We start from the raw sequence: 20,185 nt of genomic DNA on the forward strand, positions 1-20,185 counted from the left end.
TGCTCAATAGCAAACGTTAGCCAAAGTTTGTCAATCCTCTCTCTCCTAAAAATCTCGCTCGCCACTCTCCCATTCTCGCTCGCCTCTCTCGCTTTATACACAGAAGTGTATAAATTCTGTTTTTGTTTTGTATAAAACGAGAGAAAATTGTATATACACATGCAAAAACATATATTTTCGTGTTATACACTTAATTATACATTTTACAAACATTTTACTCCAAATATTACAAAGAAAAAGCCCAACAAATTATACAATTGCGAATTATACAATTGCAGTGAAATATAATTTTCTCTAACTTTATACCATAGAAGTGTATATATTGTGTTTCTGTTTTTGTATAAAGCGAGAGAAAAACATATATCTTCTTGCTATACACTTATAATTATGCAATATACATACATTTTAATTCGACTTATAATTATGCAATATACATACATTTTAATTCGATTCAATTGTATGCAAAACAAATTTTATAAAAATATTGCAGCGAAATAGGCAGTGAGTTATACAATTGTGCATTATACAATCGCTGTGAAATATGATAACGAATTATACAATTGCAGCGAAATAGGCTAGCGAATTATACAATTGTATATGCATAGCGAATTATACGATTTTATATTTACTATGAAACACAATTATACAAATTTTACTATAATATACAAATATAATTTTTTTTGTTTGCTATATATGAAAATTGCCCTAACAAATATATGTGGCCATAGAGAGTAATCAAAATAGGACTGAAATTTCAGTCCAAAATATTACATAAATAGAGCAGCGCCTTTTGGAATCTCTTTGGAGCCAAAAGAGTACAAATTCCCGCAATTATTTCCCGCCATATAATCTAAAAGAGACTTCAAAATTCTCCCGCCATATTATCTCTATTTTTCTCTTCCATTTTCCCAATCTCTCAAAACCCTAATCCCTTATCTGAATCCTTAGCAATCCTCCGGCCGATTGACCCCAAAAAAGAGAGTAGAAAATGCAATTGCCGGTACGCCATGGTCGGAAGAGAAAGCAAAAGGGAAGCAGAAACAGTTCTATTATGGAAGGTCAGTTTACTCGGAGCAAATCTCAGATCTATTTGCATTGTAACAGGTCGGGCCGATTCCGGGCGGATTCGACCCGATTCAAGCGCTCTGAGCACCAGCTCCGGCAACTAGATCCACCTGTGAAGAAACTCAAAAGAGTGCTTGTACAGAATACAGAAGTTTCTTCGGATCTCTGTGAAATGTCAAGGACACCTATTAAGGATCTTCGTGCTCGGAGGGTGTTCTCTCCAGCTGCTACTGTTGTTATAGAGAATGATGAGGGTTTGAAGAAAAGTGAATCCACGGTGATCGAGGAGAAAAATGGAGTTGGGTTTGAGCTAAATGGTGATAAAGTTGAGGAATGTGGGGTAAAAAAGTGTGATGAAACTGTAGGAATTGAGAGTAATGGAAATATGGGTGTTACTGGTCAAAATTCGATTGACCTTTCTAGCGGAAATGTGTCCATTCCGAAGACTAATTCAGTAAGATATCTGATTCTTTCGAGCTTAAATTGTTATCGTTGTGTCAAAGTTTGCTAGCTTAAATATTTATGCATTTTGAACTAGTAGAACGAGTGATAATTTGATTAGTGCCTACTAGAATATTGATGGTCCTAGTTAGTATGATTTATCAGGCGCTTGGCATATCTATGAATTATTTGGTTAATCAATTAGATTATGGAATTTTTTGTGTTAACTGTTTTCCATAACACTTGAGTTCTAATCTGCTTAGGATAGAATCTTTGTGTAAAAAGGTAGTCTAGTGCTCAAAACATCTCGTGTTAGCAGAATCTGTGAACAAAAGTCACCTTAAGGGATTATGATGCATCTTTGTGTCTTCTTTAAATAAAAGTGTCCATCATAACAATTCATTAGCTGTTTCTATTGTATGCGGAAAGTTTTTGTTTGGTTGATAAATCAGATCGAGGAAGTTTTCAATCGTTTTTTATTTATTTCTAGGTTGTGAGTTCGAATTTGCGTAGGAAGGTGTTCATAGCTCCAAGCTCATATAGCTACAGAAGATTGCTGCCATATTTGATGGATGCTTTGAGAGACTATTCTGGTATATTTCAAAATTTTGTTTTTTTTTGAATCAATGATTACGAGGATTGAATTTTTCAATGTTTTGAAGTTCTTAGAGTAACTGGAGTTAAAGCAATTCTCTTTTGCATAGATGTTTCAGAAATTGAGACACGTGATACATCATCCAAGCTCAACAATCCAACTTCGAGTTATCTGAAACCTCATTTACGATCAGTGGCTAGTAATGGTTCTTCTGTAGACAAACTTGTTGGTGCTAATTCTGACGTCAGTAAGACACTTGGGAGTGTTGAAGGTCAGAAGATTGAGGTCAATGTATCATGCAACGCGCAAGATCTCAATGATGTCCCTGATGTTTTGTCCCAGGCTGGGGTAGAGCCTCGAGTGTCTTTCAATCCGGAAGGACTTGATCCCGAGGCATTGGAAGAACTTGTCCAGACAACACCACCTGATGCAGACATTTTCTTAAAAGCTAAAGCGAGTAACTTGGGAGCCAGCATAGATCATAATGTGCAGCATATGGAGAAAAAAACTGCAGGTCATCCATCAGATAATAGAAATGGCTATGTTGCGAAGAAGACTACTTTGACTCCCCGGAAAAATGGCAGTGTATTGAGAAACAAATCGGTAAATAACTGTAAAATAACTAATTGCTACTATGAATTTCTCCAATTAAATGATGCTCATATGCAAACAAAGTGAATGGCCATTTTCCTCTAATGTTATATGAATTGTTTTTACAGGCTCTAAATCCTTGCTCTAGGCTGACGAAGGTGTTCAAAGCTGCAGGCTCTGTTAGCTACAGAAGATTGCTTCCATTTCTGATGGATGCTGCAAAAAACGATCCCGGTAAGTCATGTTTTCCTAAATCTTTAGGTACATATATTAGGTGTATTTAAAATGGATTCTTGCAGTCTGACCATGTTTTTCATGTTCCTAGGAGGTGCTTCAAGTGAAAATGGACTTCCTAAATTTCGGATGGACTTGGAGCGCAACCAACCATTGATCTCTGCGAGCAAAGAAGTTCTTAGGAACAAAGAATATTCTCCCAAGAAAGATGAAATTAAAGAGCAAGAGACAAAGTTATTGGAACCGAACTGCACCTCAGCTAATGACGTGGGTGATTACGTGAACACTAGTATCGCTGTGGAAATTTCAAGTTCTGCTGCTCAATTGTTCAATGAGATGCCAAGTTCGGTGTGTCCTGATGATGATGCCAATTCCCAGACTCAACTTAATGTGGAGATTGCAAGAAAATCAGAAACAGAGTGTGCTGATACAAGTTATACAGAAAAACCAGAACCAGACTGTCTCAATAATGTTAGTACTGGAGCAAATTTTTCTGGAGTGCTGTTGAGCTCAAATGTAAATCCTGAAACTTCAACTGGAGAATATAATGTGTCTATCCCAAACCTCTTGCCATTCAGTCTTGAAAGTTTGCTATGTGAATATGGAGTAGAGGATACAAAAGACGAGCCTCTTAGTCCTGAAGGAGATCACATGACTTTGGTGGTAGATTGCAATGAAGAAAATAGGAATTGTGGTGATCTGACTGGCACTGTAGGAAGTCATGCAAATTCTAGTGAATCTCTAAAGAAGGAGCTTTTCCTCAAGACACCAATCTATAATGATAGCAGCAGTGATGTTTTGCTGGTAGATCGCAATGGAGATTGTGGAGGGCTCGACACAGTTGCTTTGATCCAAGCATCTTCTTCGACTGAACCATCAGATCTTTCAGGATATGGTAATGATGGTCCTAGCAAAATTAGTGAGGCCATGCAAGAAATCTCACAATCTGAGCCTATTGGTTGTCCAATAGACTGCATAGGTGGTGATGATAATATAAACAAAAATGGATGCCTCGAACCAGCTATTTGTCTCCAGAAATCAACTCATACTGAATCATCATATGATCTGGTTTCTCATCCTGATTTTCTCAACAAAGGGATATTAAAGAGAAATCCTAGGGGATGCAGAGGTCTATGTAACTGTCTGAACTGTGCATCATTCCGCCTGCATGCTGAGAGAGCTTTTGAATTTTCTAGAAATCAGATGCAAGACACTGAAGAAGTTTCTCTGGGATTGCTGAAGGAGCTGGCTGATATGCGGATTTTCTTGGAGAAACACCTTTCTACTGAAAACAACCTTGCTCCTATCCCACTCACTCAGGTAATTAACTACTTCAATAAACTTGGGTCTTCCTGTCAGTTTGTATAACACTTGTTTGGCCTTCTTTCTTTCTGTCAGAGAAAATGCATGTTTGTTGCTATCCCTTTAATGATCTTAAAGCTTACTAAAGTATTATCTCATTTAACTTTGTTGAACTTCAGCTTGAGGTTGAAGAAGCATGTGCAAAAGCATTGGAAGCAGAACAACGAGCAAAAGAGCGCCTTAGCCAAATGAATAGCGAACTCACCTATCACTGCAGAGTCCCGGTAATAAGCTATTACATTTCTATTCCAACTTCAAACCTATTTTTTATCATGTCCAAAATAGTGTTTCAATGAAAGAAAAGAGTTTGAATCTCCTGTACATTTACATGTACTAATTCAATGTTAATAACCTGCAGCCCTTGTACCGGCCAAGAGTGACATTTGCCACTTGTATTGAAGAAAAAACTGTTGCAAAGATAGAATCATCTAGTTCAAAACCTGAGAATGAAGACATCAAAGCTGGGACAAAACGTAGCCGAAAGAAGCATCACTTAGCGTAGTTCCTTCTCTGTGTCATCAAATTTGACTTGTAGATAGATGACATTGTCCAGAAAAATATTTTCATGGTTGAAGCTATAACTCTTGATTCTCCTTCAGAAATGAGATTATTTTCTTCTTTTGTCATCTTACTGCAAAGAGATTACATTATACTTGCAAAATTATCTTTCCACAACCATGCCTTAAAAATTTATGTTTGTTGAGTTTCAACTTATATTATATCGTTTATGTATCATCTTTGTTGCCATGGCTATTATTAAGACCTAGATATATACAGAAAACACACGAGTAATTGTCCCTACATTCTCTGGATTATATGCTAACTAGTCCAACTAAAGTATGAATGTTTATCATTAAAGGGTCTGGCTTAATAGTCAATGAAGTCGAAGAGAGTCATGAGATTTTGAATTCAAGTTCTAACACAAATGAAAACCAATAGGTGATGTCTTTTCATCTATCCAAGCGTTGGTGGGTGGTGTTACTCAAAACCGGGAGAAAAGTTGGTATTCCGATGGAATTAATCGAGGTGGGCAAGCGGGCCAGTGGTTGAGTTGAGCTTTTAGGAACATCTAAGATAATCAATATGGAGGAGAATAGCTTTCATGGCAAAGATTGGTGAGGAAAAAGGGTTATTTTTCTATTAGGAATACTAATATTCGTGGTTTTATCAAATGATTAATTAACTAGATCATTAGTTAGCCAGTAGTTTAAAATAATTGTAATTATAATAACTTTAGAATAAATCCCGAGCTGCTTTAATATACGTGTCCTTGAGCCGATCAAGGGTCTATCGAAAATAACTGTTCTACCTCCCAACTTCTAAGGTTGGAATAAAATCTGAGCATACACTATCAATAAAATTGATCTTAGCTTTATGTTTCAATGTTATTTTCCTTTGTTAGTTATTAAAGACGTCAAATGGATAGATTATACTGAATTTGTTCGAATCAAAATAAGAAAGAATTACTAATATTAAAAATACTAAAAAGGATATCAAATAAAATAGATACAAAATAAACTACTAGCTACCTTCAAATAACATACAAAATAAAACAAAGAAAAAACATATTAATTTATTTTAGTTGGCTAACAATCTATCAAAATAAAACCACAAACACATGAAAGAATTTCACCCAAAAAAAAAAAAACAAAAAAAAAACTACATAACCCTCTCAAAATCTTCTACATTCTGGAGGAAAACCTTGAGGAAACCTCTTAATATCAGTACAATAATTATAAATCATGAAATTCTTTTGAACCCATCTAAGTCTTCTTCTGCCATTAGAATCAAGTTCTTGATTTTGCCATTTTTGATCAGAAAATTGTGATGGGCTAAAGCTTTGGGCCATGTAGTTTCTATAGTAGGCTGTGAATGGGGCTTGGGCCCAATCAGTTTTTACTAGGCCTCCTCTTGTGGCCCAATCATCAGCATTCCAAAGGCTTGAGTAAATCCTCATGGGCTGATTCTTTGGAAATGGTACACCAACTGATTCAGCATTTTTGTATACTCTTATTGGTGTGTTGTCCACCAAAAATCTGAAATAAATTAAATTATAAATGAATAAATGTCACTATGATAGGAAATTTTGTATTCGAGTTCAGTTACTTTAACGCAATAGAGAACAAATAGTTATGCGTTCAGACATGAAACTATTGATACTTGAAAAAAAGAAGAATAGTGTTTAGACATGTAAGTATATATAGTTAAGTGAATAAAATTCAGTGATCATACGTGAGATTAATTTTCTTATTTCTCCGAAGCATATAATAGAGGTTTTTAATACTTATATATAATGTTAAGGTATTTGCTTACATGATGTGTTGGGGTTTCCAAATGATGGAGTAGGTGTGGAAGTTCTTTGTAGGGTCAAACCAAAGGTAAAATTGTTGCTCTTTGTTACCCTTGCCTTGGGCATAAATATTTGTGTGTAGAATATAAGGTTCACCAGTAACATTTCCCAAGAACTCAAAGTCAATTTCATCATGAGTGGGTCCTTGAGAAGATAACTGCAATTAAAAAAAAAAAATTAGTAAAAATGCTACTTAGATTTTATTAATTTCCAAATTGAAGTAACATTAAACTCTAGTCATCAATTATGTTGCTCGAACTTTTTAAAAAGTAACAAATATAAGTATAATAGTATTTTAGAAAGGTTCAAGCAATAAATATAAGTATGACAGTATTAGCATAGTTTCAAAAGTGTACTTATAGCTATATGTTATCAGTAATCTGATTATGTCAATATTTTTTATGTTTTGACAAGTAAAACTTAGAATAAATTAAGATGGGTATAATTCTATTATAGAAAAAGAAGTTGACAACTTGTAAAGTGTGACAATGTAATATGCTTTGAGGAATCAAAATAAAAGGAAAAGGAATAGGGAATCAAGAAGTCATTATTATCACACATAAAAAGTTGCTTATAACATCCAAAATAGAAAAGCTCTTGGCCATATAAAAAAAATATGTCACATGAGTACCAACCAAGTTGTTACATATTTGTGGTTATTTCTACATGTAAAATTAAACAAGTTGCTTGTGAATAATATAATAACTTCATAAATATGACATGACTTCCAAAAAATTTCTCAAAATTGCAAATATTTTGAAGTGCCCTTACTTGAAAGACAAATAATTGGACTACAAGTAGCTTTCACAAACATTCTATAATGTTATAATAGTTTAAGTTCAGCATCAATATGTGAAATTTAATCGTACTTACGTAATATGTTGTGACAGTGCCAGCAGAGTTTCCAGCAACGAGTTTGATTTGCATATCAATTCTTCCAAAGAGATGTTCTTTTTTTGATTGAAAACCAGAGCCAGAAACTTTGTCTAAAGATAAAGATAAAAGTTGACCTCCATTGAAAATCTTGGCTCTATTGCCACCCCAAGTGAAGTCAAATTCTTGATAAAAATTTCCACCATAAGTAACCATGCAAGAACTAAATAAAAGTGCTAACATCAAGAACCCATAATGGGTAAAAGACCCCATTTGTAGTTAAAATTTTTTACTTGAACTTTGAATAATATATGATTTTTTGCTTGTGTGTGAAATGAGATTTAAAGGGAGCAAGTATTTATAGTGAGTAGAAGGAGCTTATAGCTATAAAGAAAAGAGCAAAAATCTTGTGAACTTCTTGAGTTTTTGGGTGGGTGGGTGGGGGTTTTGGAGGGGGGGGGGGGGGGATGCATGGGCAACAACTGGTGCCAGCTTAGCATACATAAGAGCTGGAGCCTTTTTTGTTTTGGTATTGGATGCTTTAGAATTTTTTGGTGTTTGTTAGGAATAATAAAAAATAGAGTCAGTTAAAGACGTGATTTAGTGGTCAATGAAATAAATAAAATTACGATATAAATTGCAATAGTTCAATTTGTTATAGTCTTAATGGATAAAGTTACTCAATATTTCTGCTATTGTTAGGTAGAAGCTAGGGACGCAGGGGGTTTATTTGAATTGAAAAATTACATTTTATCAATAAGATCAAAATTATTCGTAACCGTATCTCCTTTACTTCTTAATCTGCTTATTATATATATATAATTTGAATTTCTTAATGAGAACATGTCGAGCAACAAAAAAAAAATACATATTTAAATAAAATAATCAAGATGCACGTAAATTATCTGAAATGTTATTATTGAAAGAAGTGTGGGGGTGGGGGTTTGAAGAAGTAGAGATAAAGTTTGCAAGAATGATTCAAGAATTTGGTATGGCCTATACACTCTTTTGCTCTATTATATGATTGGAGTAGTAAGTGGAAGCCAACCAGATCAATTATATTGTACTGACAAAAGTATAATAACTCAAAGGGCAGGATAAGTAGATGAGAAGTACTAGTATTTATTTTATTAAATGGTACCCTTTATTGTTAACACTTGGTTTAATTTGTTAGCAAGTTTCTTATGACCTTGTTGTTGTTGATAAGACCAACAACTTTTACTACTGGCAACATCCTGTCATTTTACCCATTTGCTACTTGTTAGCAAAAAGGACAATGAATGAAAAGTAATTGAATTTTTTTCAAAGATAAATAAGATAAAGATTTACTTAATCGGAAACAAACTCTCTATATTACGTATGTTATCATAGAGAAGATTACTTATATAAAAAAAAGAAAAACAATTGGCTATTGATGAACAACTTACATTAACAATAATTCATCACTAATCATGTTTAATAATAGATTATTAGTTACAGATTATTTAGCGGCAAGACTTACTTCCTAGTCAGTGAGAGTAGTGACTAGCATTATAGGTCGTTGGGTGGTCGAAAGGCTGCCACGAGTAAGTAAATTTAGGGACCGAAGATGATTCTCCGTGCATCGGACACATAGCTTACCGAATCAGTTGCGATACGAATGTAATGTTAAAAGATCAATGTTGTTAAAAAGAAGTTAGCAACATATAGCTTATGTCGGTATGTCTAATTATGTTTAACAATAGATTATTAAAATAATAACACACTATTTAGCGATAAATTCTTCCGTCATACATATAAGTCAATAGTTCTTTTTCATTATCAAGATTAGGTTACTAATGCTATGATATGATAGGAACGAAACTCATACTTCTAACTCTTCCCCTGGAACGTCTTCTTTAAGAGCGAATCAAAAAAAGAAAATTGTTCTTATCCATACCTAATACATGAAATATACAATATTTTTACTTTAATTAACTCGTGAATAAATCAAAATTCTTTTATTTTTATAATTGTTCTGAAAATAAGGAGAAGCTCTTTGTCATTGTCTTGTTTGTACTTTGTACAACACTATAATTATATATCTAAATCTATATGATACATTAATTCTCCATAAACCTAATTCAACAACTGTTCAAACAATCCAAAAATCTAACTAGGAAATAAGGGGACCTTGTTTGTAACTTTTTTGACCATTGAAAACACATTTAAGTGGACAAAAAGTTAGTTCTCTATCTATATTATACAGCCTGTACTGATTTAATTTGTTCATGAATCATTAATTATTAACAGTTGTGGTGTATTTAGTTTAGACTAATTAATGTAATTAATTTAAACTTTTTGGAGGATCCATACAAAATCACTAGTAAAAATTATGAAAATTTGTCTAGTCATACATATAAATCTATTACATAACTAGATACGACATGTTTGACACATATAAGTTGAATAAGAAGTGATGTTCTTAGTGACAAGTACGTAAGTAAGTCGCTTTCTCTCATTCTACTAGTTCAATTCTCATCACGAATTTGTACAATGTAAAAAGTATAGATAATTCTATTATTAATAAGGGACGATAATTGATTTATCACTAAATATTCGAAGGAACGAAAAGAGCAGATGCGAGATGCGAGGAAAATATTAAAAATTGACATGTTGCCTTATATTGCATAATGCACAACACCCTCTTCGTACCTCATTTTTCATTTCACATAACTTTTTATCTTCTGAATAGCTGAATTAAAAAAAAAAGTTATCGAAGGATCATATTTATAAGATTATATCAGATATATCGTAATCATATCTATTTTAAATTTGAGTTATATTTTCACCAAATTATCATTTCATCTTTTCCTTTGGACCATCTCACTCCCAAAAAAAAAAGTAGAAGAAAAATTAAGAATCGAACGTTATTCTTGGACCACAAAGTTTTGAAATTCTCTTCAATGAGATAGATAATTTATTTAGGTCATTACTACATATCATTAAAGCCTTTTTTGGTTCGATTCATTGATGGCAAAATAAAATATTACATTGAGTCATAACTGATAAAAATTTTGAACTCACCACTTTAACGATAAAAGATAACAATCTCCCATAATATGAGCTAGTCTTTAATTTAAAATTACAATTTTTTCTCAATATAACGAAAAAACAAAACAAAAATCGTTAATTTTGTAAATTGAATGACTCTTTGAGCAATGAACTCTAACTCGTTAATATTTGACTTATTATCCTCTTCATACAACAACAATACAATGAATATAGCAAGCAAGAATATCAATATCAATAATGTCATAAAATTCCAGAATTTTTTTTCTCATCTAGCTAGCTATTTACTAGCTGTCATGAAACTGACATTCCACAAAAAAATTTTAAAGAAAAAAAAAAACTTGAAGAGTGAAAGCAAAGTGTTTATCCCATCACTTTTTTTTTTTTGGTTTGTTCCAATTATTATTACTTGTTACATTTCGTGAACCTTCCTTTATTAACACATACGCAAAAATAAAATAAAAATGTAGTCAAGCATGGGTCATAATACCTTGGTTTATAAATTAATTTTATCACAAATGGATAAATTTTTGAAAGATTTTTATTTCTAGAACAAAGAAAATAAGAAAACTAAATATTATTTCAGGATATTTCAAAGCCCAAATAAATTATATTTGTAAATTTTCTTCAAATAGTTTTTAAGCGAGTCGTTTGTATTTATATATAGAACTTAAAAGATGGTTTTTTTTTTTTAATAAAAACACATTTTCCTCGTAGAGAATACATCCCTTACTAAAGTTAGACAAATTTAACCATTTAATAAAATATGAAAGTAACCAAAAAGAGAGAGATATCATTATGAAAAAAATGATTTTTTTTTAATTCAAAAATATTATAGGTTATATTTCACTAAAGAACTTTAAAAAATTTGTTTTAGAGATAATAAAAGGACAAAAAAAGTACAATAAATTAAAAACGAGGCTATAAGAAATTCAATTAAAAGAAAAGTGGGCCATAAAAGTATATTAAGTGGGTAAGTGCGGCCCATAAAATCAAACGAATCAAGCCCAGCGCCGTCAAACCATGGCCCACTACATTTAGTATTATTTATTTTTTTAGAAAAATTAATTAACCCAAAATTTACTTTCATATTAAAATTCTTAATGGCAGCTGTAGAGCATTGGCAAGCCATAATGGGATATAATGTCTTACTATAGAGTATATAATATAGTCATTATAAATAGATAGAATAAATGATAAAAAGAAAAAATTATTATATATTCTAAAAGACAAACAAAATCAAAAGAAAAAAATATAAGGTTATCACCATACAATAGTAACCTATTTATGGAATGTTCAATCGTCATTTTATGTATTTGGTAGAAATAACAAATCCATATGAAAGAATGTGAGAAAAAACACTTTATTCTATTCAGTAGAATTCATATTGCAGGTAAAGTCAAGAGGTTCGTCACGATACAATAGTAAGCATTTAGAGGTTCGTCTTTGTATTTCACGCAAGGACATTCAAGAAATAAGTTTTGTAGGCCAATCTAGCTTTAAGAAGCCTATTGCATACATAATTATTTGTCTACAATTATCAAACACTACTAGCTCCAGTTTCATTACTAACATTAGTCAAAGTCTACAAAATACACATAGGAATTAAGATATCAAAAGTGATGATGATAAGTTTCAACTAACATCTGGCCTTATGGTGTACATATTTGTTACTTCTGAGAGGGATCTGCTGAAACATCGAAACCCGGAGGAACAAATACAACATCGTCCCACTGTGATGTCGAAGAATCCTGCAAAAATATGTTCATACTTTGTCAACAGCACAGACTACAGAGTTTTGAATCGTGAGCTAGCAGGCCGTCGAGGATTTCTTGGTTGTTTAAAGATATAGAATTATTATACATATATAAGAGGTTAACAATGTGTAAAGAGGATGATAGAACTTGGTTGAGGATTCTTACCTTCATACCTTGTATTATATCCTCCAGAACGCCAACCTTGTCAAATCAGATGAAAATTCTCGGTGATGAAGCTAAGACACGAACAATAAATAAACAGTAAAAAACAACAGATGTACCTGAATATCTCCTTTCAAAGCGGGATTCAATCGCCCTTGCTGCTGAGAAGCTCTTACTAGTGAACTCTCTAGGTCCTCCTGCATAAGTTGACGAAATTTCAAGAAGGGAGATATAGCATTGTATCACACTAGTGGATAGTGGATACTAACTCAAGACAATTAGCTTACCTTCCTGAAGAAAACAGGCCGATATCTCTTGTTTTGGCTTCTTAGAATTAAGCTCCTCGACTGTAAATAAATATCAATCAGATGTATAGTTGTCATTTTCAGTTTATGAGGTCGAAAAGTACAAAGGAACTTTATGTGGCATGAAATTGTCAGCCCACAATTCATTTAATCTTTGAATCTAACTATGCAAAATCTGTTGTCAAGTTATCTGAATGTGATATTCAATATGTTGGCATGCAACTTATTTCTTTTCTTTTTTTTTAAAGGTGGTGTCTGCAGCAAGTTGCATGCACCTCGACAAGTCCACTTGATCCTACCAGTACAAGTATCGGATTACTCTACCCGCCAAAACATAGATAAATGGGAAGAAATCACCTAAACTTTTTTGCCTTTGCTAGGATTGAATACATGATCTTCCATAGTCTTCATTCCAACTTCAACGAGCAATAGGACATACTTCTTAGTACATTTTGGCATGGTTCCAAATTAATCCAACACAGAAACAACTTTTCAACTAATATTTGACACCATATTTTTTAACTGATTAGATTTAAGCAAACTGTTAAAATGTTAAAAAACATGGTGTAAAATCTAAGGATAGCATCATCCAAGAAGGTGAAAAAGAGCAATGCTAAGTTGTTTGAAATGCCTGGACAGCATTTGGGTGGATTAATTCTTCTTTTCACGTAAATCACCTTGGGAATTTATACAACACAGATTTAAAACAGATTGGGCCTTGTCCAGGCTCGAAGGCACCGGATGTTTCCCTGATTAATCTATCAATTCTTTTGGCTACAAGTAAAAGTGAAGGCAATCCAGCTGCAGATCTGCTAAGTGTATCAATTGATCGTCAAGTATTGTGTCTATGGAGTCCTCTTCCTCATCAATAGACCAATGTCATCAAAGGCAAAAAGCGCAAAAAAGCATCTAAGATCAGTTGGGCTTCAAGTGCAAAGTAAAATTGAAGAAAAAGGGTTGTGATAAAGTGAAATATAAATGGTTAAACCTTTTCAGGATTACGCTCTATGGTAAGGAAAAGTATGCCTTAAGAGACTTGATGGCGACACTGAAGCACCTGCTAAGCAAGGTGAAACACTCGATGCATTTTGCACCTCGATTTTGGCCTTAAGCGTGCCTTTGACAACACTGCAACTGACGTAGTCATCCTAGTTCAGATCATATTTCATTTAAAGCAGATGAAGCAAGCAAATCAGATACTTCCCCTCACACAGGAGGACATAGAAGTAAGTACAATTGTTAAGGCAGATGAGCATTTCAGTGAATCTATACATATCAATTATAGCTGAGAACATACCTGAAAAACTGGAACACCATAAAAGCTCTCATCAGTCGTTCCAGTCCTTTCCCTTTCCTAGTTAAAAAAGGCAGTAGAATACGATCAGCTTTAAATCATAGAAGTTAAAACTAATGGTGCACAAAATGATATTTTAAACATGCTGATTAAAATTTCTATGCACAAAACCATTTTTGGCATTATCCTCACAGCAATATCACTTAAAAAATGAGGTCTCCTACCATTTGACGGACAGATTATATGTCATGATACTATGTTTTAGTCCACAACTGGTATATACCTAATCTTTGTTAGGTATAAAGAAGCTTACTGAGCAACAACTACCTTTTCATCCACTTAAATCCAAAAGCAATGTCTGTCTATTACAAATTTATCCCGAAGAAGGAGAACATTTTAATTAGTGCCACAAACTTTTGGATTTAGTGTCAAGCAAAAAGTCCATCAGACAAGTTTCTAATACTTATTGTACATAAAGTACATTTCAGAACTTAGATAGTCGAAAACTTTGGTTTACTTTGCAATAATTATGAACCCCGAAGCCATGATAGTAACGGAGAGCCCCAAAGCAAATACCCTTTTTTTTATTAAGAACAGAAGAAACTGATTGACGTAACAACAACACTTCTCTAAGGTAGAGTAGCAAACCAGTATCAAATACTCGAGACACCACTATGACGGCAAGAGTACTCATCAACTTTCTTATAGATTTAATAACACGCTTAGTCTACAACAAATTCACAAAATATAGTATGGCTAGATATGCACCTTTATTGCATTCTTTACTTGAGATGCCTCTGGTATCAACCTGAAAGCAACTCCATCCACTTTGAGCTGGAAAACCTGCATCATTGACCATCAATTAGACAGATTAATGATTTTTTTCTGCAATCAAGAATCCCACTATCAGCCTTGGACAATTAAAAAAACAGTTACTAGCTCAGTCATCGTCCTACTCGTTTTTGACTAAAAATGTTGTAGCGTGGTCAATGAAGTGAAACGAGAACTGAGAGGTCTCAAGTTCAAGTCTGAGCATAGGCAAGAAAAACACTAGGTGTTTCTTCTATGCTTTAGAAGAATTATCCTATAAAAATTTAAACAAAAATCAAAGCAAACATTGTATATAAACTATCTTAATAGCTCAATTGATTAACTAAACGAATTTTCACAGTTCGATTCCCCTTCTTGTAACCCCTTCCCTTATCCCAATAAGCTGTCAGTAAAGCATAACACAATAATCACATCCCAATACACAACAACAGCAAACTGAATCTAACCTTATTGAGAGCAACAGGAACAACCCGAGAGCCGTTTCGCATAGAGGGGTCCATTGATTCCATCTGCTGACGAAGTGCTTCAGCATCAGCTTCACTAAAACAAAACAACCCCAAACTTTTCCCAGTACTAACACCCGAAACCAACACAAATTCTTGAGAGGCATTGCTAAGGGCATACACAGGTACTCCACCCAAACGCTCTTCGATTGTTTCAGTAGATAAAGATTGTTTTTTTACACCAATTTTAGCCCATAGAGGTGAATTTTGAGGGGTGTTGAGTTGGGGAATAGTGGTTTGAAGGAAATTGGTGAATTGGGTCTGCAGATTCTTGAAGGATTGTTGGAGCTGTAGGTGTGGTGGTGTTGCTGGAGAAGATGATGATTGTTTCCATTTGAAGAAATTCATGTTTGGGAGCAATTACTGAGGAAATGGGTAAAAGGGTTTTTGAGGTTTTAAAAGCGGCTAAACAATTTGAGGAGTAACAAAAGAATACAAATTTAGAATGAACGTGTCATATATAATTTATGTGACAATTTAAATCATACGTGATAATATATATTAGCATATTCAAAGTTAAAAAGGCATATATATTAGCTAGACTAAGTCAAAAAACACGTTTTTATATTACTAGTTGATTAAATAACAAGTTTAAAAGTGTATTATATTCAAATTAATTTCTCCATATCTCAGTTTGTTATATACACATATCAACGTAATTATGTTAGGTAATAAAGTATGAACAAATGAAAGAAAAAAAATTTAAATACACAACTTATTTTATCATATTCTCTAAAAAGAATATCATAATTTCAAAAAATTAGAAAATCTAATCTCTCCTGTTTTCGAATATATCATTTTATGCTATGTATTTATTCAAAATTAAGATGATTTACGCATTATATTGACACGTTAAGTGATCTATTTAAAACCGAGATGCGACAGAATGAAAAATGTATATATTGAATAACCATTGCATTCTCTGCACTCATAACTTTCAAATGTATGACGCAAAATTGATTTAGTGAATCACCATTGCATTCTCTGCACTCATAACTTTCAAATGTATGACGCAAAATTAATTTAATGAATCACCATTGCATTCTTTGCATTCATAACTTTCAAATGTATGACGCAAAATTGGTATAGTGAATCACCATTGCATTCTTTGCATTCATAACTTTCAAATGTATGACGCAAAATTGATATAGTGAATCAGCATTGCATTCTCTGTACTCATAACTTTCAAATGTATGACGCAAAATTGATTTAGTGAATCACCATTGCATTCTCTGCACTCATAACTTTCAAACGTATGACGCAAAATTGGTATAGTGAATCACCATTGCATTCTTTGCATTCATAACTTTCAAATGTATGACGCAAAATTGATATATTGAATAACCATTGCATTCTCTGCACTCATAACTTTGGGCCTTAATGAAAATCTCTTATTTCAAATAATAGCAGAGTAATAATGTAATGTAATTGAAATAATGTTGAGATGAATCAAAAGAAAAATCTAGTTAGAAAGCAACTTAAGAATCTAAAGAGAAATAATGTTGACATGAATCAAAAGAAAAAAATAATAAATTCTACTTAGAAAGCAACTTAAGAATCTAAAGAGAAGCAAGTTTTCCAGTATATAGAAATTGGTGCTGCCCTGTGTCTTTGGACTTGTCTGAAGGTTTTTCTTTTTATGTCATAGAAGAAGATGATCATCATCGCCCCCACTTCTTGACGGAATACTATTTCTTCATTCCATGTGCTGTGAAAACAATCTAATGTCATGGGATCGAACCTCACCCCAAAATCGATACTATACTCCTTCGCCCAAATGCAACGTACCTTATCTTTCAGTATCCACAAGTCTAGAATCGAACTCTTGCGAAAGTTAACACGGTCTGCCACACAAAGGCTCCCTTTCAAATCCATCAAATTCAAGCCCTGACAGTTCATAGAAGCTGATGGGAAACCTAGAGATATGAACTTTTCGTTTTCAAAGTCAAATGACATAATTCGAGGTTGGCCAACGTACACTATTTTATCCTTTCCCAACCAATACAAACATTCATTAACTAACACCCCGCGAAAAATAGGATGATATGGAGGTTGCTCCGCGATTTCTTTCCATCTACCATTAGAAATGCCGCCACTACAGCTTAGGGTGAAAACTTCACATCTTATCCGGGCAACGTCAATCTCTAAAGCAAGACCACGCGGGGGACCCAAATAGAAAAAATGCAACACCTTGTATTCCTTTTTCGAGGGAAGATATCCAAAACCAAAATGTTCATATCCGGGGGTAGCAGAAGGTGAAGAGTTGGGCAATTCCCGTAGTTGATGGATGGCCGGATTACAGAGATAAATACGACAAGCTGTTGAAAGGCAAACCAAACCAGCGCTAACAGTCCAGCCGTTACAATGGATTTGTGTATCAGGATAGTCGAGGATTGTGTACAAATCCTCATTTCTTCCTTCCATGTCAAGTGAAACAAACTGTAGTTTCGACTTACATGACCGTGGCAAATAACGTGTTGTTTCAACAAAGAGAAATTCAGGGGCATTTCCCTCTTGTTTTCGATGAGAAAATACAAACAGGGGACTAATGATACAATCATTCCATGACTTGGATACGCACCTTGAGATGGACAGTGTTTTCAACCCGCATTTTAGAAAAATACAAGTTAACACATCAATAGGTAGCTTATCAAATTCATCACTTCTATTATCATTCTCGTCCTTTATGACGATTCTGCTGCATTTCTTCCTCCTTCGTATTGATATTTCCTTCTTCTTGTTAGGCTGCTGCAAATGGATGTCGCGAATCAATATATCTTAAAATCACTTTTAATTCTATGTTGGGATGCAACATGGCATGAGAAGTATAGTTAAAAGCAAAAAAACACAAAAGAGTGCCAACTAAAGCATGGACTCATAACTTTGTTGTCTAAAGACTTGAGCACGCCTTTAATAACTCTGCTTCACGTAACTTTGTCTATCAGAAAATAATCCGTCAATCAAATCTCAATACACCAATACTGACTACTCACTATAAATATTTTATAGAAATTTGAAAAGCATAAAGAAAAAAGATCAATTTGTTTTGGTTTATTTTTTCCTTTTTAGTCAATTTACAATCCAAGAATGTCTCTTTATTTTTTTCATACTCGTTGTTTTGTTCTTTAATTTGTTTTACGACAAGGAAAATGCGCAGTTGTACCTAGTTCAACTTCTCAAGCCTCTTTACCATACCCTTAGAAAGTGATAACGGATCACTTCCATTACTAAATGGAAGAACTTAGTGAAAACTAGTTGATAGTTGTTCCTCCTATTGCAAATCACACGAGAGAGGTAACCCTGCACTAAGTGCCACGGGGTCGACTTAGCTAATTTTTTAATTCTAACAAAAAGCGCATCTTATACGTATCCATAATTTATACTATGTTTGGATCATTGTTATCCATTGTATTGTATTGTTACTATACCTACAATGTTTGTTTTAGTTGTTACTTAAAATATATTGTATTGTTAAATTTCGTTGTTACGTAACAATGGAAACCGCTATTGAACAACCAATTTGGTGTATTTCCATTGTTACTTAATTTCCTTTTTCAATTATATCTTTACATAATATTTTACCCTTTACCTTAATTATTTAAATCTAGTCAAATCTCCTACCCTAGAATAATTAAGGATATTTAAGTAAATTTATGAATTATAATATAGTAGTACGATACAATTAAATCAAACAATTAAAATGTTACTAAACAACAACAAACAATACAATCTCGCCAAACATTATATCTACCATACAAAACAGTACAATAGAATACAATACAATATATTATGAAACAATGGGTAACAATGATCCAAACAAAGTGTTAAGATCACAAGATTTAAATATACTTTATTTTGTGAATTCTAGGGACAAGTTCAAAACCAAACAAGTTGTACTAGAAAATAACAACATAACTAGTGTTCATAAATTAAAAGACTAAATCCCATCTAGTCTAACTAATAAATTAAAATTGATGAAAGCATTAAATTTTCCAGCATAAGATTTGCAAAGCCATAAACTTTTCTGTAAAAAAAAAAATAAAAAAACCATCAAATAAAATGGAAAAGTGGTACCTTATTTTGTTTGCGTCGAGTAACTTTCACCATTTTTGCTATGAATTGAGGGACTGAATGAGAGAAAAGAGGACGAAAAAGTATTATGATATGAGGGTTTTCTTTGCTTTTTTCTTAAAGAATTCTAACCCTATTTAACAAGGTATTAAACCTACATATTTTTTTTTTTAAAAAAATGAATATTTTATCTTTTAATAATCCTATGGTTTAAAACTTAAAAAAATGCTTCTTAGATGTTAAAATAGGAGAGTAGAGAATATAAGACATAAAACGATACACATTTTATGAGTAAAATTTTGTGTCTTTTAATTTTCGTTGAAATGATAATATTATTCCTTTCGATTAATTTTATTTGTCCATTATTTTAAAGAGATTATTTATTTTATATAGTACTTTTATAATATCAAGAAAAGATAAATATTTTATAAAAAATGTCATGTCATTGAAAACTTTTTTAAAAAAATGCTTTTCAAACGCCTAAATAGATGAGCTGAGAATATAAAGCATAAAACACATCTAACGGATGTGATTTATGTGTAAAATTTAGTGTATTCTTAATTATTGTTGAAATTACTATATTACCCCTTCACTCTAATTTTATTTGTCTATTATTTTTAAAATATATTTATTTATTTTAGTTATATCTTTTATATATCAAGAAAAAAATAAATATTTTATCTTTTAAAAAACGTCATCTCGTTCAAAACTTGAAAACCCC

At 32.8% G+C, this 20,185-nt stretch overlaps 4 protein-coding genes across 6 annotated transcripts; 1 reads left to right on the forward strand and 3 right to left on the reverse strand.

The window, feature by feature from the left end:
• Positions 1-803: 803 nt before the first annotated feature.
• On the forward strand, positions 804-4,914 carry LOC101249961 (uncharacterized). 2 transcript variants are annotated; one of them, XM_004247921.5, is made up of 7 exons: positions 804-1,519; positions 1,997-2,099; positions 2,211-2,704; positions 2,821-2,926; positions 3,018-4,246; positions 4,408-4,512; positions 4,647-4,914. In XM_004247921.5, the coding sequence occupies exons 1-7, from the start codon at positions 989-991 to the stop codon at positions 4,788-4,790; spliced, it is 2,712 nt and encodes a 903-aa protein (XP_004247969.2). In that variant the 5' UTR covers positions 804-988; the 3' UTR covers positions 4,791-4,914. The 2 variants fall into 2 exon arrangements, with proteins under 2 accessions (XP_004247969.2, XP_010326871.1); XM_010328569.4 differs by having other exon boundaries at positions 867-1,519; positions 2,220-2,704.
• An 837-nt stretch (positions 4,915-5,751) lies between these two features.
• Positions 5,752-7,842, reverse strand: BR1 (xyloglucan endotransglucosylase/hydrolase). The gene is given in 3 exon segments (NM_001309868.1): positions 5,752-6,324; positions 6,602-6,795; positions 7,512-7,842. Coding segments are annotated over 3 exon segments (831 nt in total). The 5' UTR covers positions 7,785-7,842; the 3' UTR covers positions 5,752-5,960.
• Positions 7,843-11,966: 4,124 nt separating this feature from the next.
• On the reverse strand, positions 11,967-15,863 carry LOC101251926 (protein TIC 22-like, chloroplastic). Its single transcript, XM_004247850.5, has 7 exons — positions 15,337-15,863; positions 14,828-14,902; positions 14,063-14,119; positions 12,748-12,807; positions 12,580-12,657; positions 12,464-12,499; positions 11,967-12,292 (listed from the first exon to the last, which is right to left on the reverse strand). Exons 1-7 carry the CDS (start codon positions 15,739-15,741, stop codon positions 12,212-12,214), a joined length of 792 nt encoding a protein of 263 aa, XP_004247898.1. The 5' UTR covers positions 15,742-15,863; the 3' UTR covers positions 11,967-12,211.
• Positions 15,864-16,762: 899 nt separating this feature from the next.
• On the reverse strand, positions 16,763-19,566 carry LOC101250252 (putative F-box protein At3g52320). Of its 2 annotated transcripts, none has more exons than XM_026032807.2 (2): positions 19,468-19,566; positions 16,763-18,141 (listed from the first exon to the last, which is right to left on the reverse strand). In XM_026032807.2, exons 1-2 carry the CDS (start codon positions 19,498-19,500, stop codon positions 16,945-16,947), a joined length of 1,230 nt encoding a protein of 409 aa, XP_025888592.1. In that variant the 5' UTR covers positions 19,501-19,566; the 3' UTR covers positions 16,763-16,944. The 2 variants fall into 2 exon arrangements, with proteins under 2 accessions (XP_025888592.1, XP_019071139.2); XM_019215594.3 differs by having other exon boundaries at positions 16,763-18,138; positions 19,468-19,563.
• Positions 19,567-20,185: the final 619 nt, after the last annotated feature.

The sequence above is a fragment of the Solanum lycopersicum genome, chromosome 9 (genome assembly GCF_036512215.1).
Source record: "Solanum lycopersicum chromosome 9, SLM_r2.1".
Taxonomy (NCBI): Eukaryota; Viridiplantae; Streptophyta; class Magnoliopsida; order Solanales; family Solanaceae; genus Solanum; species Solanum lycopersicum.